The following is a 17,397-nucleotide window of genomic DNA, read 5'->3' on the forward strand; positions in this document are numbered from 1 at the left end:
ACCCCTATTGATTTAGGGGTCAAAGGTCAAGGTTATCCTTTCATTGGGTTCAGCAGTGTGTCAGTAGAAAAGTGTTTTCTTTGAGATAAACTCACCTTTTCATCTGTCTACCTTTTGCAGAAAATAAAACAAAGAAGAAGCAGAGCAGAATGACAAGGAACAAAAGAAGGAATGGACTTTTAAAGGAGAAAGAGGTTGACACAGAAGGTCTGTGTAATGAGTGTTCATTATTTACCATTTATTATGTCTCCTACATGTAGTTCTGGAGACATTTTGATTTAGTGCTGTCTGTCCATATCTCTGTCCCACTGATCATTTCCAAGTCTAGTTGCACATATCTTCAGCATTTTCTGGTTTGATAATTTTCAGCAGATTTATGGCTCTTGATTCATCAAATTTTATGATGTTTTAGCCACTTCTCTTATGTTACTGGATAGATGTCCACCAAACCTCACAGGAGTGTTTAGTGCTAAGCCTCATTGTGCATATTATTGCCATGTTCCAATTCAGTGATTTTTAAGTGGAGTTATGGCCCTTGATTTGTTTTTTCTGACTTTGTCCAGGCATCTGCTCAGGTACCTCCAAAAGAAATTTTACCAAACTTCACAGAAGTGATCATTGCCAAGCCTAGTTGTGCTTATCATGTGCATGTTCTTGTTTGGTGTTTTTCAGAGTAATGCCCTTTTATCTATCTCAATTTATGGTCTTTTAGCCACTTCTCTTATATACAATGAAATAGGGTGGATTTCCCCCAAACCTTAAGGTGTAATTAGTGCCAAGTCTTATGCATATTAGCAGCTTGTTCTGGTTCATTGATTTTCAGGGAAGTTTTGGCCCATTATACAATGTATGTCAAATTTTATGATATTTTGGCAACTTCTTTACACCATTGGGCAGGTTTCTACCAAACCATAAGGAGTTACAGTGCCAAGTCTAGTTATACATATCATCGGCAACTGCCGGTTCAGTGATTTCAGTGAAGTTACGGTCCTTGATTTGTCATATTTTACTGTGTTTACACTACTTGCTGTATACAGTTAGGCTGAATTTCACCACATGTGGTAAGTATGAAGCACAGTTGTGCATATTAACATAATGTTTTGGGTAAATTATTTTCAGCGGAGTCATGACCCTTGATTTGTCAAATTCTTTGGTCTGTGCTACATCTCCGATACCACTGCTTGGAATTCCACCAAATTTCACAGGAGTTAACACTGAAAAGTGTGTGTGTGTGTTCAGGTTTAACGTCTTTTTCAACAATTTTTCAGTCATATAAACGACGGTGTCTACTTGTAGCAGTGAGCACAATGTCCAACTTTATAGTGCTGCCTCACTGGAATATCACGCCATAGACACATGACATGATACCCCACCCAGTCACATTATACTTACACTGGGCTGACCAGTCCTAGCACTACCCTCTTAAAGCTGAGCGCCAAGCGAGGAAGCTACTAGTACCATTTTTTACATCTTTGGTATGACACGGCCGGGGATCGAACCCACAACCTCCCGCACTCGAAGCGGATGCTCTACCACTAGGCTACCGAGGCGGTTACTGAAAAGCGTAGTTGTATATATATTTGGAATGTTATGGTGTGAATTGAATTAGTCACATGGTATTTGTGTTAGGAGTGATTATGATATCATGCAAGTTGGGATCCTTGCTGTGGGTTGTTTTTAATTTGCTCATATTTATGTTTGAAGTGAACAAGTTATTACTGCCACAGAATTCAGGGACATTTGTTGAGCTACAATTATGATAACCTAAATGGTGTTGAAAATGGATTTACACCCATAATGTACAAATGTGAAATAAATAAACATGATGACTTACAAATGGATGAATTAAATTTCAGTTAAAATAAAGCAGACTATGTAAGGTGTCTGTCTGTGCTTCCAACTATCTGGCATCAGATGGGTTGAAATGAAGCCACTACTAACATGTTTATATAGACACTGTTCACTCAATATGAATTTTATCCTGAAAATTTTGAAAGCTAGTGATTCATGTTACTATGAAGTAGATGCCTAGCTGAAACCATGAAATTTAATACCATTTTAACAATTTCTTATTATTCCTTTGGGATATGAACTTATTGATTATAAATTTTAAAGATAACAGAAAGCGGACCATTGTTTTTCCATTGGAGTTGATTTTATGCATTTGTAAAATATTAAATTTAATAAAAAATAGTCCCCAACAAAATTTGTTTATTTTACAGTCACAGACATAAATTGATTTTCTGATTTTTTCATTTTTGAAAATTTGAATATTTACAGAGGTTATTACAGCTAAGGAAGAAATGTTGAAGGGACAGATTTCAGATGGTGTACTGATGGTTGAAACTGAGAACGTGAAGCATGAACCTTTTACAACAACTGATGAAATAAAGGTACACTTCATTTAGCATATGATCCTTATGGACCAAAAGTGATTAAGTGATTTTAAATAACCTAATGTAAATGGTATATTAATCAAGTGGTGTGCTTGTAAGTTTGTTTTGTTTTTTGTCTGAACCTCAGAAACAGTGGTCACTGATTTTAAAATGCAGTTGAATCTACCTTATTGGCTGCCTGTTTTAAGTAACCGGTCATTCAGCTTCCCAAATAGAATTTGTTCTGATTTCAGCTTAAAGCTTAAACAGCTGCCTGCCTTAAACAGCTGAATGATATAGCTTCCTTGGCTCACAGTGTAATACAGGTTTGACTGTATCGGTATCAGCAGTACAATGTCAGTATTACAGCTGGTGATTTTTGATAATCCAATTTTATTTTCACAGGGGTTATGACTTTTTTCAAATATTTAAAAGTTTTTTATTGCAGGCTTTAACAGCTGGTGTAGTACAGACAATTAGGGACATTAACGTAATGAACCCATACTTCAGGTAACTACTAGAATTTTACTACTGTAAAGTCATTTAATTTCGTGGGGATGAATTTTTGTGGTTTTGGTCAAAACGGCAATTTTGTGGGGATATGAATTTGTGGATTTCACTTTTGAACATAAGATGAATGGGAATTTTACTTGTTCGCTGGGATTAAATTTCGTGGATTGACTCAACCACAAAATCCACAAAAATTAGTCCCCCACTAATATTAATGATTTCACAGTATCTTCTATCCATACATATTTGCCCGAGTACTGTAAAATCATTTAAGTTCGTGGGCATGAAATTTCGGGGTTTTGGTCCAAACTGCAATTTCGTGGGGATATGAATTTGTGGATATCAACTTTTGAACATAAAATGAATTGGGAATTTTACCTGTTCATTGGGATAAAATTTTGTTGATTGGCTCAACCACAAAATCCATGAAAATTAATCCCCCATGAATATTAATGATTTCACAGTTATGTCTCCCACCACATAGTGGTGTGGGAGACATATTGATTTACTCCAGTCTGTGTGTGTGTGTCTGTCTGTCTGTCACAAAGATTGTCCACACTCTAAGTCAAACATTTCTCATCTGATCTTCACCAAACTTGAACAAAATGTGTTTGACCATGAGACCTCGGCCAAGTTCGATAACTAGCCAAATCCGCCCAGGCATTTTTTAATTATGGCCCTTTAATTACTAATTGGATCCACTCATCACATCCATCAAGAAAAACTAGAATTTTTCAAGCTTGTCCGCACTCCTAAGTCGAACATTTCTCGTCTGATCCTCACCAAACTTGAACAAAATGTGTTTGACCATGAGACCTTGGCCAAGTTCAATAACTAGCCAAATCCGCCCAGTCACTTTTGAATTATGGCCCTTTAATTACTAATTGGATCCACTCATCACATCCATCGAGAAAAACTAGAATTTTTCAAGCTTGTCCGCGCTCTAAGTCGAACATTTCTCATCTGATCCTCACCAAACTTGAACAAAATGTGTTTGACCATGAGACCACGGCCAAGTTCGATAACTAGCCAAATCCCCCCAGGCACTTTTGAATTATGGCCCTTTAATTACTAATTGGATCCACTCATCACATCCATCGAGAAAAACAAAAATTTTTCAAGCTTGTCCGCGCTCTAAGTCGAACATTTCTCATCTGATCCTCACCAAACTTAAACAAAATGTGTTTGACCATGAGACCTCGGCCAAGTTCGATAACTAGCCAAATCCTCCCAGGCACTTTTGAATTATGGCCCTTGAATTACTGATTGGATCTATTTATCATAGCCATTGAGAAAAACTAGACATTTTTCAATGTTGCAGTTGTGGGAGACATGCGCTTTTCTCAAAGCATCTCTAGTATTTATTTTGAATTTCTTGACTTAAGGTAGTGATAAGTTGTGGTTTCCATGAAACATTCAACAAAGAAGTTCTAGATTTAAGCAGGATTTTGGTAGTCAAGTCTTAAGACATTTCTGTTAAGATAGCTATGTATGTTTGGTAAACTGAAGCCATATTAAACTTCTTGTCATCTTTCCAGGTAAATCTTGATTTGCCATATGCATTTATTAGAAGCTTCTTTGCAACATACATTTTAGATTTCTTTCTATACCAGAAGTTATTGTCAAAATTATTATTTTCTTATATGACTACAATTACAGGTCAGTCTAGTAAAAGAAATAGTTCTTGAACCTTTTTTGCATTACGTCCTGAAGTTTGGAAAAATGTAGGTGAAATCAAATGCTACATTGAATTTTGTTTTATCTGAAGATGCAGAACTTCCTTTAGTAGCCATACTGACACACAGTTACTTTGGTTATTTGTTGTGCCTAGTTATATTTGTATGAAGAGCTTTGATCTAACACAACAGTTATCTCAGAATGCTTTTTAAAACTGAGAAAGATTTATTTCCATATGTATAATTTGGATTTTATTAAATGTGCATACTTCAGTTTTCTGTTGTATTTGTAGTGCAAGTCTTGCTATACAAGTTGGTGAACGAGTCATTGACAACCCTGTTTTCTTAAGTGATATGGGTAAGTCATGTTTTATGGTATATGTAGTTGTTTCACATTATGAAATTAAGAAATAAAGTATAGAAAATCATATTTTAACGTTATTAATACAGGAAAAAAAGAGGTTATATGTCTGTGGAATTTCACCAGGTAGCCAGAGTGAACTATTCTTCCAGTATATAACTGATTTTGAGTAAAATTAAAACATGAGAGGTTATACGTTTGTGGAATAATATCTCAGCACCCACTAATGGGGATGGATTAAAACTTCACACACTTGTTCACTGTGATGATCTGACATGCAGTTCACAGGTTCCATAACTCTACTCGGCAATAGCTCTTGTTCTATTTGGACATGTATAGAAAAAACTGTAAAATAATCAACAGTGGCCCTGTTTTAAAGTGATTTCATGCATTTGGGGGAAGGTAGGGGGTCAAAATCAGTGTTACTATATTTTAATTACTTTTACTAAATATTGTTATTCAGCATGTGAAGCTTTGCACCTGATGTTTTAATTGGGATACCACACAGCCAGACCAGAGTTATGCCCCACGACCCGGTCAGAAATTTGCATACAGTTACAGGAACTGAGTCACCAGTGTCCTATATGGACACACATCTAGTTTCTTTTCATGTAGTCTTTTGTCTTATTAAGCATCATAATGGCTCATTTGACTCAAAATTGTTTCTTTCGATATACTTATTCTATGTTTTCATTATTTTAACTGTTGGTTGTAAAGTTGAGCATTGTTGGCCGCTGATATCTCTTGTTTCTTGTATACTAGCCTTATCAAATAAAAATCATGCTGTTGTTATAATGCTTAGGCAGGAATTACTGTAAAAAGGCACTATTTATTATCCCCCGCTGATGAAATCGGGGGAGGGGGGGGGGTATTGAAATGGCGTCAGTCCGTCCGTCCGCAGCCATTTCTCAGTAACTAGCTGGTAGAATTTCATGAAACTTGAAATAAACATGAACCAACATACTGCGATGATGCCCGTCAAGTTTTTTTTTTGGATTGGTCAATTTCCCTTAGAGTTATTGCCCTTGATTTAATGAAAAATTCACATCTGCAGCCATTTCTCAGTAATAAATTGGTAAAATTTCATGAAACTTGAAATAAATATGAACCAACATACTTTGATGATGCGTGTCATTTTTTTTTTCAATTGGACAATTTTCCTTAGAGTTATTGCCCTTTAATTGTTAAAAAATCAACAGATTTGTACATAACAAATCAACCAATTGGTAGAATTTCATTAAACTTCTTTCATTCTTTTCCATGAAAATTTATTATAAACATGTGAAGTTTTGTACCCACACCTGGTCACCACCTTGCCTTGGTCACCCCCCCCCCCCCAAAAAAAAATCATTCCTGCTTATTATTTCTTTTTTCTTTTCAAACCTTCCATGAATATTTATCAGCATGCAAATTTGTACTGTTCCCCCACCTCACTCTCCACTCAGTCTTGCCCACCACCCTGATCATGCATCCCCATCCCCCACCCATTTTCTTTTTTTTCATCATTTTTAATTTTCCATCAATATTTATAATCAGCATGAGAAATTTTGTACCCTCACCTGGTCACCCCCACTGCACACCCGCCCCCACTCCCTCCCAAATAAAAAACATTCATTTTCTGTTAAAATGATTTTGACTAATGAAATTATTTGCTTCTTAGTAGCATCCTTAACTTTTTGCTGGATATATTTTTTTGCCATTTCTCACCACAAGCCCTTTCGGTGGGGGATACCAATTCATCGAATTTGCTTGTTGTTATTGTTTAGTTTTGCAAAGCTTTACAAATAGTCATATATAAGGATATTGTTGGATTGAATTCTAAATGTAAGCTTATTTGTACACAGGCTCTTAGAACAATTTTTATTGTTCCTGCCCATTTGCCACAAGCCGTGATCCCTGGAAAGACGGAATAACTTAAGTATTTTACTCATCTCTCCGTGACTTTGAATGTTTTGCTTTACATAGTGAAGGAATAATTCAAAGTGTTTAGATAGTAAGAAATTCAAGATTTGGATTTAGGACTTCCTTATTTTCATATGCTGAGATGGTGTGAATAACAAATGAGTCAATAATTAATATATAGATTGTTATATTCTGCTTTAAGGAGCTGCAATGACATCTGCTGAGCCAACGGAGTTACAGAAAGTTCTTGAGGAAAGAAATGTAAGGCATTAACATCTCGTATGATATAACTTTTTTCAGCTTCTTATAAATAATATCTCTATACCAGTGTACTGGGCTCGACTTTAACTGTGTAGAATACTCACTCATAAGGCAACTTCAATTATATTTTTACTTGCTCATACCCATTTTTGCTTGGTGCTCAGCATTATGAGGGAAGTGCTAGGACTGGTCAGCTCGCTGTCAGTATAATGTGACTGGGTGGGGTTGCCATGTGACTACGGCGTGATATTCCAGTGAGGCAGCACTATAAAGTTGGGCACTGTGCTCACTGCTACAAGTAGACACCGTCGTTTATATGACTGAAAAATTATTGAAAAAGACGTTAAACACGAACACACACACACACATGCTCATTTTTTGTTGCCCAAATGTGATGATGTGGTTAGATATTACAGTGCAGTATAGCAACAAAAACAGTAGTACATTATTTTCTGAGAAGTATTTCTTGGGATCTTTCATATATTTCACTTAGCTGACTGGCATCTGAGTATGAATTTTTGCCTGCTCGCACTCCATTTTTGTCAGCTTGGCCTTAAGGTTAAACCCTGGTATATAAAAGGTAGGTAGTTGACAAGATGTGTCTTATATTGTTTTGTGATATAAATCTTGATATAAGCAGGCATGGTTAAAAATCATTATCACAGTTAAAGAATTAAAAGTAAAACCTGGGTGGTATGTTATATAACTTAGTTTGGAGACCCATGTCAAAGTACAACCTTGCCATAAGTCATTTTCAGTACTGAGATCTGAATTAATCTGTTAGATTTTTTAACAGTTGAATGAAGACTTAAATGTGTAACCTCTCTCTGGTAAAGATACCGACAATATCATTATCTTATATATAGTCAATGTTAAATATCCTTGTATAAATCTTGTAAGTTTCCATTTACTGCTTTCATTTAGTCAAAGATTTATTGTGTTGTATGGTAAGAGTCTTTTCTCAAATTTGTTGTAAAACGTTTTTGCCTAAAAAAACATTTCTTTTTGTTACAGGTACCCCAAAGACTTATGATGGCCCTTTCTTTGTTAAAGAAAGAGTATGAATTGAGTAAACTACAACAAAAGATTGGACGAGAGGTATCAACTTCTGTTGAATCATTTCATTTCATTGCTGTAAAATTTTGTAGTATGGCCGTGGTTGTGATTTCTTGATGTATTTAAAGTTTGGATATAACATAAATTGAAGTTTTATTTGTTTGATTTCCTAGATGGATGCTGCCTCAAAATGTGCAAAAATGAGTCCCACATATATAACAGAGACTTCAAAGTTTGTGTCAGGGGTGCTCAAAGATACAATGTATATGTGACATTGTATAACGAGGGAAATAGATGTAAAGCTGAGGTTACAGATTCATATCTTAAGATATATGTAACATACAGTGTGATTAGCAAAATATTAATGTGTAGAAAATCAGTTCCATAACTCTGCTAGATATTTGTCATAGAATATCTCATTAAGTGTGTAAGGAAAGTTTGTTTCTATTCGAAAAGTAAACCAGCAGAGCAAATAGGAGGAACATAGTTTTTCAGTCACAGTAAAACCTAATTTGTTGACATATTGCTGAGCCAGAAAATTGGTTAATTTTAGATTTGATACAATTTGTTCTATACACAATATTCTGGACATGTTACTTTTTGAAAAGAAGCAAGCAGTTTTATTTCAGGTCTTCAATAAAGTTTGTACAACACAAACTCAACTACTTTATTGAAAAACAAAAGAAATGACTTTGATATAATGCTGCCTATATGTGTTCTGAAGTCTGCAAGTGGCCTACTCCCAATGAAATTTAGAAGAAAAAAATTTCTACATGTTGCATAAAAGGGCAAAGTTTCATGAAATCTCATGCATTCATTTGAACTTAAATGGTAATTAAACCAATGACATGATCAGTAGTAGTTTTTCAGTGAATAGTATGAACCTTTTTCATATTCTTTTACATTCTAAGTAAGATACTACAGCTGTTTGCATAACCAGAATAAACTTTCTTTACACCCTATACAAACATTCAAGGATAGATAAAAAGAATCTTTTTTAGAATTTCGGGGGAAATGACTGTGTCTTGCTGATTTTAAAGATTGTCAAGGTAAATGGTCTGTTTTGAATTAAGTAATGCCATTATATGGAAATTATCTAATACCAAAAAGCTTTGCAGTAATTTGAAAATAATTCATTTACCGGATGATAGAATTATGGTGCATAGATGGAATCTGCTTATTATAATGTATATGAAATTTATGGAGAATGTATAGTTTTTAAATATTCATTCAAAACATTGATTTTATCTTTGTCAAGATTGAAAATCTGGTCAAAATTTGTTCAAAAACCATTAGTTATTAGAGATTTTATGACATGGCTCATAGAGTATGTGTACTGTAATGAAAATAGAGGATTGCTGTCAAAAGTTTATAACTCACATTTGGAAGAATAATGCATCTGGAAAACACAATTTATACAAAAGTAATACAAATTGCAAAATAAATAAAGATATCTAGAAGCTTTATTTGCATTTTCTTAAATTTAGAGTTGCTTGCATCTGTAATTGAAGATATTTATGTGTGAAGTAACTCAGATAGGTATTAGGGTTTTGCTTTTTGCGTTACTTGACCTGAAAATAAAAACTATCGTTACTTTCATTTTTAGCTTGTCTGATTTTTGAAAAAAAATTAGGAGGTATTGTCGTTACTAAATCTTCGGCATCGGCATTGGTTAAAAGTTTTGTTTAGGTCCTCCTTTTCTCGAAAACCATAAGAGCTACAGCTTTGAAACTTTGCACACTTGTTTTTCATCATTAGATGACTGTGTAGGCCAAGAACTATAACTTTGATTTACATTTTGTCAAAATTAAAATTATGGCCCTTTTTGTACTGAGAAAATTGAGTTTCCAGGTTAAAATTTTTGTTTAGGTTCACCTTTTCTCAAAAACTGTAAGAGCTACAGCTTTGAAACTTTGCACACTTGTTTATCATCATTAATTGATTGTGTAGGCCAAGAACCATAACTCTAACCTGCATTTTGTCAGAATTATGGCCCTTTTTGTACTTATATATTCTGAACTATAATACTTACATACTGACCAGAGGGCCTCCGTGGCCGAGTGGTTAAGGTCGCTGACTTCAAATCACTTGCCCCTCATCGATGTGGGTTCAAGCCTCACTTGGGGCGTTGAATTCTTCATGTGAGGAAGCCATCCAGCTGGCTCACGGAAGGTTGGTGGTTCTACCCAGGTGCCCGCTCGTGATGAAATAATGCACGGAGGGGCACCTGGGGTCTTCCTTCACCATCAAAAGCTGGAAGTCTCCATATGACCTATAATTGTGTCAGTGCGACGTTAAACCCAACAAATACATACTGACCAGCACTTGAAGACGAACGATGGCACCCATAGGCGGTGCTCTTGTTGCCATGTAATTACAGAATGTGTGTCTGTTTTATTTTCTCCAGATCTAGCCAGCATGTTATCAAATAAGCCTGTCCAGGTACTTTAACTATTTTATTTATGTTCTGCAATTTAATCATAGCGTCAGTCAATGTTGTGGATCATTTATTGATAACAGGTTGAAGAGAAGGTTAAAAAGCAGCATAGAGAGTATATTTTACGAGAACAGTTGAAAGTGATCAAGAAGGAACTGGGTCTTGAGAAGGATGATAAAGATGCTATAGGAGAGAAATTCCTAGGAAGGCTTAAGGTTTGTATATAAGTTTATACAGTTGCATTTATATTAATGGCAGTGTTGCTAAAATATAATTGAAATAATTATGAACGCTATAAGTCAGAGGGGACTGAGTTTGATTCTTGTGTTTAATGAAATATTGGTTTCTTTAATTTGGGAACCATTTGAATTGAACTTTCTTAAAACGAGTTTTAAATCTTCCAGTTTGCCAAAGTAGGTGGCTGTGTAGCAGTTTTACAAAACAAAAATGTTTCAGTTACTTGAAATGGAGAAAAAAATATTTTCAGGATCTGGTTGTCCCAGAACATGTGATGACAGTTATTAATGAAGAACTCAACAAGTTGTCCACTCTTGATAACCATTCTTCAGAGTTTAAGTAAGTTTTTTCATTTACTAAATATGAATATTTTCTTGCAAGGCCCTTTATACCCCAATCACACATATGGCACGGATAGCTACGTCAAGCCATGGATAGAAACTTAGTAATCCGTGTTGATCCCTACCAGAGCCGTACGGATTGATACGGATTACTACTTTAAGGTACGGCTCAGGTAATGATCGATATGGATTACTACGTTTCTACCCGTGGCTAGACGTAGCTATCCGCCCCATAATATTATGTGTGACTGGGGTATTAAACCAAATAGGGTGACCTTCTGTCTTACAGTTTAAGTTACAAATGTGGGCTCAATTCATACAACAAAGGCTGTCCAGATCACACGATAGGTACACCGAAATACGCTGTGATGTTTCAGTCAGGTTATTTGGCATGTCACGCAGATGTACCAAATTGATGCCCATGGAACTAGCCTGACTGAAACAATTACAAATTGGGCAAAATCCTTATACAGGGCAAAAACAGATTACTTGATCAAGCCCACCTTTTAAAACCCAGTATGAGGAGCAGTCACAAAAGGCAGTATTGCCATTGGTCAACATTATGTTTGTTCTTAGAATCAGTTAATCTCTAGAGGAAACTTTTTAGTCAGACAAGTTTAGACAGGCATGTTTACTGACGGACATTACATATAATTCAGTACTGGAGAAACACATTACAATACATAGAATCAGTAAATGCTTTAGATTTCTTCACTGAGTACTTTAGTTTAATTCAATTTCTCTGGGAAAACATTATTAGATTTTGATGATGATGCATATAATGCATGTATATACAGTCCAGTTTAAAGAATACAATGCAATCTATAATATAAAATTTTCCTTTAAATATACCTTCGGGGACGGACCGAATTACTAATGTTATACGAACTTGTGGTCCAACCCTTTTACCTTTCTTAGAATGTTTTGTATATTTTCTGTATATGTACATTGTATACGTTGTCATAAAAAGGAAGGAATAAAATATGTTTAAATCACATATCCAGTTTAAACTTGTATCATTCAAACACCTCCCTCCACTCAATCTCAATGTCGAGTCCTGGAAAACACCTCCCTCCACGCAATCTCAATGTCGAGTCCTGGAAAATCCTTCCACTCAGTCTCAATGTCGAGTCCTGGAAAACACCTCCCTCCACTCAGTCTCAATGTAGAGTCCTGGAAAACACCTCCCTCCACTCAATCTCAATGTAGAGTCCTGGAAAACACCTCCCTCCACTCAATCTCAATGTAGAGTCCTGGAAAACACCTCCCTCCACTCAATCTCAATGTCGAGTCCTGGAAAACACCTCCCTCCACTCAGTCTCAATTTAGAGTCCTGGAAAACACCTTCCTCCTCTCAATCTCAATGTCGAGTCCTACAAAACACCTCTCCCACTCAATCTCAATGTCAAGTCCTGGAAAACACCTCCCATCACTCAATCTCATTGTAGAGTCCTGGAAAACACCTCCCTCCTCTCAATCTCAATGTCGAGTCCTGGAAAACACCTCCCTCCACTCAATCTCGATGTCGAGTCCTGGAAAACACCTCCCTCCGCTCAATCTCGATGTAGAGTCCTGTAAAACATCTCTCTCCGCTCAATCTCGATGTAGAGTCCTGGAAAACACGTCCCTCCGCACAATCTCAATGTCGAGTCCTGGAAAACACCTCCCTCCACTCAGTCTCAATGTCTATATCTGGAAACACCTCCCTCCACTCAATCTCAATGTTGAGTCCTGGAAAACACCTCCCTCCACTCAGTCTCAATGTCGAGTCCTGGAAAACACCTCCCTCCACTCAATCTCAATGTCGAGCCCTGGAAAACACCTCCCTCCACTCAATCTCAATGTCGAGCCCTGGAAAACACCTCCCTCCACTCAATCTCAATGTCGAGTCCTGGAAAACACCTCTCTCCACTCAATGTCAATGTAGAGTCCTGGAAAACACCTCCCTCCACTCAATCTCAATGTTGAGTCCTGGAAAACACCTCCCTTCACTCAATCTCAATGTTGAGTCCTGGAAAACACCTCCCTCCGCTCAATCTCGATGTAGAGTCCTGGAAAACACCTCCCTCCGCATAATCTCAATGTCGAGTCCTTGAAAACACCTCCCTCCACTCAATCTCAATGTCTATATCTGGAAACACCTCCCTCCACTCAATCTCAATGTTGAGTCCTGGAAAACACCTCCCTCCACTCAGTCTCAATGTCGAGTCCTGGAAAACACCTCCCTCCACTCAATCTCAATGTCGAGCCCTGGAAAACACCTCCCTCCACTCAATCTCAATGTCGAGCCCTGGAAAACACCTCCCTCCACTCAATCTCAATGTCGAGTCCTGGAAAACACCTCTCTCCACTCAATCTCAATGTAGAGTCCTGGAAAACACCTCCCTCCACTCAATCTCAATGTTGAGTCCTGGAAAACACCTCCCTCCACTCAATCTCAATGTTGAGTCCTGGAAAACACCTCCCTCCACTCAATCTCAATGTAGAGTCCTGGAAAACACCTCCCTCCACTCAATCTCAATGTCGAGTCCTGGAAAACACATCCCTCCACTCAGTCTCTGTATCGAGTCCTGGAAAATCCTTTTAAGATACATATTGTTCTACCTTGAATTGCTCAAACATGGATGGCTTGAAAGCTAAAACTGTACCCCAGTCCTTACAATTATATTATAGTGAAGTTACATGATTTTGCTTGCACTACAGAAGGTGCATGTCGAATCGAAATTATTGACAATTAGTTTTCACATTATGGGAGTGAAATACATTTACACCTATTGAAGTTGGCATTTATGTTGTGTACAACTAAGTGATATTTGATCACCACATTATTTGATGTTTTTTTCAATGTTAAATACTTTGTAATTATTAAAACACAAAGGGTTAATTAGTATACAATTAAAAAGAATTTCATACTGACTTTTTCAGATAAATACAATTCCTTATCCCTAACATATTTACCAATGAAACTGGGTACATTTAACACATACAATTTTAAGACTAACATGTTTCCTTAAGAGTTTATGAAATAATTTGACTTTTACACATCTTATGAAATGATTGCTTTTACTGATGTGTTAAATATAGCATAAGTGTAATAAAATCAGTAGTCGCCTCTGTGTTTTCTTATACATTCCTTAATTAATATACTTAATATAATATGGAATACATCTTAAAGGCCATAGATCTACATGTTTCTCTGGTAAGTCTGACTAAACTATATATGAGCCGCAGTCTGGTCAGGATCCTGGCTGTTTGCTTTCAAAGCCTATTGCAATTAGAGAAACCGTTAGCCAGTATGGATCCTGACCAGGCTGTGCAGATTCGCAGTCTGGTCTGGATCCATGCTGGTCGCAAATGCAATATGTTGGTTTTCTCATGGTGCGGCTCATATGACATTCTAATGGAAACCATGTAGGCTAGAACTACACATGACTTAAATCCCCATGAGCTCTGTGAGTTTGTAGGAACGAAGTTGAACTGTAGTTCTTGTTCAGTTGGTACATGTATATTGTGTAATAGAATACTTAGGGACTTGTTTTTATGGAATATTTCATTGAGAGGATTTGGTTCTGTTACAGTGTTACCAGGAATTACCTAGACTGGTTAACCAATCTTCCCTGGGGAAAATATAGTGAGGAAAATTTGGATCTGAAACAGGCTAAAGATATACTGGAGGAAGATCATTATGGCATGGAAGACGTGAAAAAGAGAATATTGGTAAGACTGAAGGGGAGTTTTTGTGGGTCTGTGTATAAATGTAGTTTGCCTATACATGACCTTTATTAGCCCACCATCATCAGATGGTGGGCTATTAAAATCACTCTGCGTCCGTGGTCCGTCATTCCGTCCGTCCGTCCGTCCGTCCGTCCGTTAACAATTTCTCGTTATCGCATCTCCTCAGAAACTACTGGGGGGATTTTGACCAAACTTTGTCAGAATGATGTATTGGTACCCTAGTTGTGTCCCCCTGAAAATCAGACTGGTTCAACAATTTATGAGTGAGTTATGGCCCTTTGTTTATTTCTATATTTTACATAGATTTATATAGGGAAAAACTTTGAAAACCTTCTTATCCAAAACCACAGAGCCCAGGGCTTTGATATTTGGTTTGAAGCATCATCTAGTGGTCCTCTACCAAGATGATTCAAATTATTTCTCTGGGGTCAAATATGGCCCCGCCCTGGGGGTCACATAGTTTATAATGACTTATATAGGGAAAAACTTTGAATAACCCCTTGTCCAAAACCACAGGGCCTAGGGCTTTGATATTTTGTATGTGACATCATCTAGTGGTCTTCAACTAAGATTATTCATATTATACCCCTAGGGTCAAATATGGCCCCGCCCTGGGGTTCATATGGTTTACATAGACTTATATAAGGAAAAACTTTGAAAATCTTCTTGTCCAAACCACAAAGCCTAAGGCTTTGATACTTGTAATGTAGCATCATCTAGTGGATCTCTACCAAGTTTGTTCAAATTATCGCCCTAGGGTCAAAAATGGCCCCGCCCCAGGGGTCACATGGTTCATATAGACTTATATAGGGAGAAGCTTTTAAAATGTTCTTGTCAATAACTACAACATTCAAATTTGGACCACATGTATATTTTTGAGTGGCAAGATGAACCTTGACATGAGTTGACCTTGATTTTGACCTAGTGACCTACTTTCACATTTCTGTAGCTACAGCCTTCAAATTTGGACCACATGTATATTTTGAGTGGCAAGATGAACCTTGACATGAGTTGACCTTGATTTTGACCTAGTGACCTACTTTCACATTTCTCAAGCTACAGCCTTCAAATTTGGACCACATGCATAGTTTTGTGCACTGGAAAAAACTTTGACCTTGATTTTGACCTAGTGACCTACTTTCACATTTTTGAAGGTACAGGCTTCAAATTTGGACCGTATGCATAGTTCCGTGTTTCAAAATGAAATTTGACATTGATTTTGACCTAGTGACCTACTTTCACATTTCGCAAGCTACAGCCTTCAAATTTGGACCACATGCATAGTTTTGTGTACCGAAAAAAACCTTGACCTTCACATTGACCTAGTGACCTACTTTCACATTTTTAAGGTACAGGCTTCAAATTTGGACCACATGCATAGTTTTGTATTCCGAAATAAAATTTGACCTTGATTTTGACGTAGTGACCTACTTTTACATTTCTCAAGCTATAGCCTTCAAATTTGGACCACTTGCATAGTTTTGTATACCGAAATGAACTTTGACCTTTACATTGACCTAGTGACCTACTTTCACATTTTTAAGGTACAGGCTTCAAATTTGGACCACATGCATAGTTTTGTATTCCGAAATAGAATTTGACCTTGATGTTGACCTAGTGACCTACTTTTACATTTCTCAAGCTACAGCCTTCAAATTTGGACCACTTGCATAGTTTTGTGTACCGAAATGAACTTTGACCTTAAGATTGACCTAGTGACCTACTTTCACATTTCTGTAGCTACTGGCTTCAAATTTAGACCACATGCATAGGATTGTGTACCGAAACAAACTTTGACCTTGACATTGACCTAGTGACCTACTTTCACATTTCTCAAGCTACAGCTTTCGAATTTGGACCACATGCACAGTGTTGTGTACGGAAATGAAATTTGACCTTGAGGTAGTCAGTAAGTCTTGAAATTTGGAACACTCAAAAATGGCACATTGGTGGGCGCCAAGATCACTCTGTGATCTCTTGTTAAATTTTTGTTCCCTGTTGTGAACTGAAGTTAGACATATAACAATGCTGTTTGGTCGTCTATCGTCTATATTGATATTTTTTTTAATTCCCCTGACCTGAAGGCTCATGGTGAGCTTATGTGACCGCTCAGTGTCCGTTGTCCGTCGTGTGTTGTGCGACGTGTGCCATCCATCGTCCATCCGTCCGTCAACATTTTCTAAAAAAACCTTCTTGAAAACCACTGGGCAGAATTACACCAAACTTCACAGGAATGATCCTTGGGTTGTCCCCTTTCAAAATTGTTCAAAGAATTTATTTCCATGCAGAACTCTGGTTGCCATGGCAACCGAAAGGAAAAACTTAAAAAATCTTCTTGTCCAAAACTGCAAGGCAGAAAGTCTTGATATTTGGCATGTTACGTCATCTTAAGTTCCTATGAAGATTGTTCAAATTATGCCCCTGGGGTGAAAAGAGGCCCTGCCCCAGGGGTCACAAGATTTACATAGACTTGTATAGTAAAAAGCTTAAAAAAATCTTCTTGTCT

The 17,397-nt window shown here is 36.9% G+C and overlaps 1 protein-coding gene across 1 annotated transcript in view; it reads left to right on the forward strand.

Moving 5' to 3' along the window:
* LOC123566057 (lon protease homolog, mitochondrial-like) overlaps positions 1-17,397 on the forward strand; it is a 48,994-nt gene that overhangs the window by 13,917 nt on the left and 17,680 nt on the right. Inside the window, 9 exon segments of the mRNA XM_053550205.1 lie at positions 121-207; positions 2,281-2,393; positions 2,824-2,885; positions 4,855-4,919; positions 7,027-7,085; positions 8,100-8,183; positions 10,662-10,793; positions 11,066-11,154; positions 14,735-14,873. Coding sequence (XP_053406180.1) covers positions 121-207; positions 2,281-2,393; positions 2,824-2,885; positions 4,855-4,919; positions 7,027-7,085; positions 8,100-8,183; positions 10,662-10,793; positions 11,066-11,154; positions 14,735-14,873 — 830 coding nt within the window.

This window comes from Mercenaria mercenaria, chromosome 8 (assembly GCF_021730395.1).
Source record: "Mercenaria mercenaria strain notata chromosome 8, MADL_Memer_1, whole genome shotgun sequence".
In the NCBI taxonomy this organism is placed as follows: domain Eukaryota; kingdom Metazoa; phylum Mollusca; class Bivalvia; order Venerida; family Veneridae; genus Mercenaria; species Mercenaria mercenaria.